The sequence below is a fragment of the Mandrillus leucophaeus genome, unplaced genomic scaffold, assembly GCF_000951045.1.
Source record: "Mandrillus leucophaeus isolate KB7577 unplaced genomic scaffold, Mleu.le_1.0 Scaffold1252, whole genome shotgun sequence".
Taxonomy (NCBI): domain Eukaryota; kingdom Metazoa; phylum Chordata; class Mammalia; order Primates; family Cercopithecidae; genus Mandrillus; species Mandrillus leucophaeus.
This window is the reverse complement of record NW_012100899.1, coordinates 401435-403372: the sequence shown is the minus strand read 5'-3', so window position 1 is coordinate 403372 and position 1938 is coordinate 401435. Positions and strand designations below refer to the sequence as shown.

Here is a 1938-nt window from a genome sequence, read left to right as displayed (position 1 = left end):
AATCAAATCAAGTTGGCACTCAGTATTAACCATCACAAAAAGAGACAGAGCAGGAATGTGAAAGAAGAAAAGGAGCAAAAATGGTAGTAACAGCAAGACTGAGAGAGCATTGAAATAAACATGGGAGTCAAAGATTTTGGAGAAGACAAAAGTTTGGATTCTGTAAAGAATAGAAAAATATGTGACAGAAACTATTGCTGGATTACAGCTTATTTTGTTCATCTATAAATGAGATTTATTTGATCAGTGTCCTTCAGGATCTAAATTTACCTAGAGAGAAGACATATGGAAAAATTGGAGCTATCTATCACCCTTGTTTACAATCAGTTTTACTCCAAAGCCACCTCAACCTTCAGCATAGTTACCATTAATTAGCCTTTTTCCAGGTACCTGGAGAGAAGTGGGGGAAACAGGCAGCAAAGTTTAACTTTGCATTATCTGTCAACACTAAAGCCCTTCCAGTCAAAATGAAAAAATCTGACAAGCATGACCAACAGTTACAGAAGATTAAAAAGGAAGCTCAGATGATCATAATTTGGGTGGTATATAGATATATTTATCCAAACTGTATTGCATAATTATTCTTTCTGTACAAATATTTTCACAACTTGCTCTCGGATCTGCTTGGTCCTGACTCCATAAATGACTGGGTTAAGGTCAGGTGGGACAACCACATACAGGTTAGCCAAAAGAATATGGGTATAGCGGGGAACGTTTTGGCCAAAACGATGTGTCATAAAAGAACAAAATGCTGGTATGTAAAAGCACAGCATAACACAGACATGAGAACCACAGGTATGGAAGGCCTTCAGTCGGACATCTTGAGAAAGAAGGCGAAAAACAGCTCGAAGGATAAGCACATAGGAAGAAGAAATTAGGATCGCATCCACAATAATATAAGAAATCACCGTGAGCCCATAGATTATGTTGATCTTGATAGGTCCACAGGCCAACTGGGCCAGACCCATGTGCTCACAGTATGTGTGAGGTATGATGTTATGCCCACAGAATGGCAGATGCAGAATGAGAAACACAAATGGGGTTACAAGAACTAAATTTCTTCCAACAACCACAGAAGCTAGGATACTGATGGTTTTATTAGTGAGGATCATGGTGTACTGGACAGGGTTGCAGATGGCAACAAAGCGGTCATAAGCCATGACCACTAACAGAACAGTCTCCATGCCTGTAAACATGTGAATAGAGAACATCTGAAGAAGGCAGCTCCCAAAGCTCATCTCTTGGAGTTTGAACCAGAAGATTCCTAGCATTTTGGGGTTAGTGGATGTGGACAGACCCAGATCAATCATAGACAACATGGCCAGTAAGTAGAACATGGGCTGATGTAGACTGTGTTCGGTTTTGATCACAAAGAGAATGGTCATATTCCCCACAATGGCAATCAGGTACACAATACAGAATGGGAAAGCAATCCACATACGTAAAGATTCCAGTCCTCGTATTCCTAGCGGGAGAAAGAAGTGGGGATAGAAGTGGGTGTCATTGATAGAAGGCATCCTCCCAGCAAGTGTCACTGAATTCCTAAGTAAGAAGGATCTCAATTTCTTTAAGGTCCTCCTTTGTCAAGTTCCTGAAGCAACAGAAAAACTCTTATCAGTGTGCTGGAAGTAATGGTATAGGTGGTTAATTTACAAACACTTGAGATTCACTTTTTTCCAGAGGGTAATGGAGGAAGCCTCTCAACACAGATTATTGTTCTGAGATCCATCATAGGCAATATTGTTCATGGCTTTATGTTTTGTAATCTTTGAGATATTTGAAAGAACTGGAAAAACTTCATAATGCAATGCATATTTATATTAAGGCATTCCCTTCCATTACTTCCCTAAGTAACCCTTCTTTACTTTTTGGAAAATCACCATCCCATGTGTTCTTCAAAGTGTGGTCTTGAGATCTTTGGGGTTTTCTAAGTACCTT

At 39.6% G+C, this 1938-nt stretch overlaps 1 protein-coding gene across 1 annotated transcript; it reads right to left on the bottom strand.

Annotated features, from left to right (window-relative positions):
- Positions 1–578: 578 nt before the first annotated feature.
- On the bottom strand, positions 579–1517 carry LOC105533490 (olfactory receptor 52E4-like). Its single transcript, XM_011971962.1, has one exon. It carries the CDS (start codon positions 1515–1517, stop codon positions 579–581), a length of 939 nt encoding a protein of 312 aa, XP_011827352.1.
- Between the last annotated feature and the right edge of the window lie 421 nt (positions 1518–1938).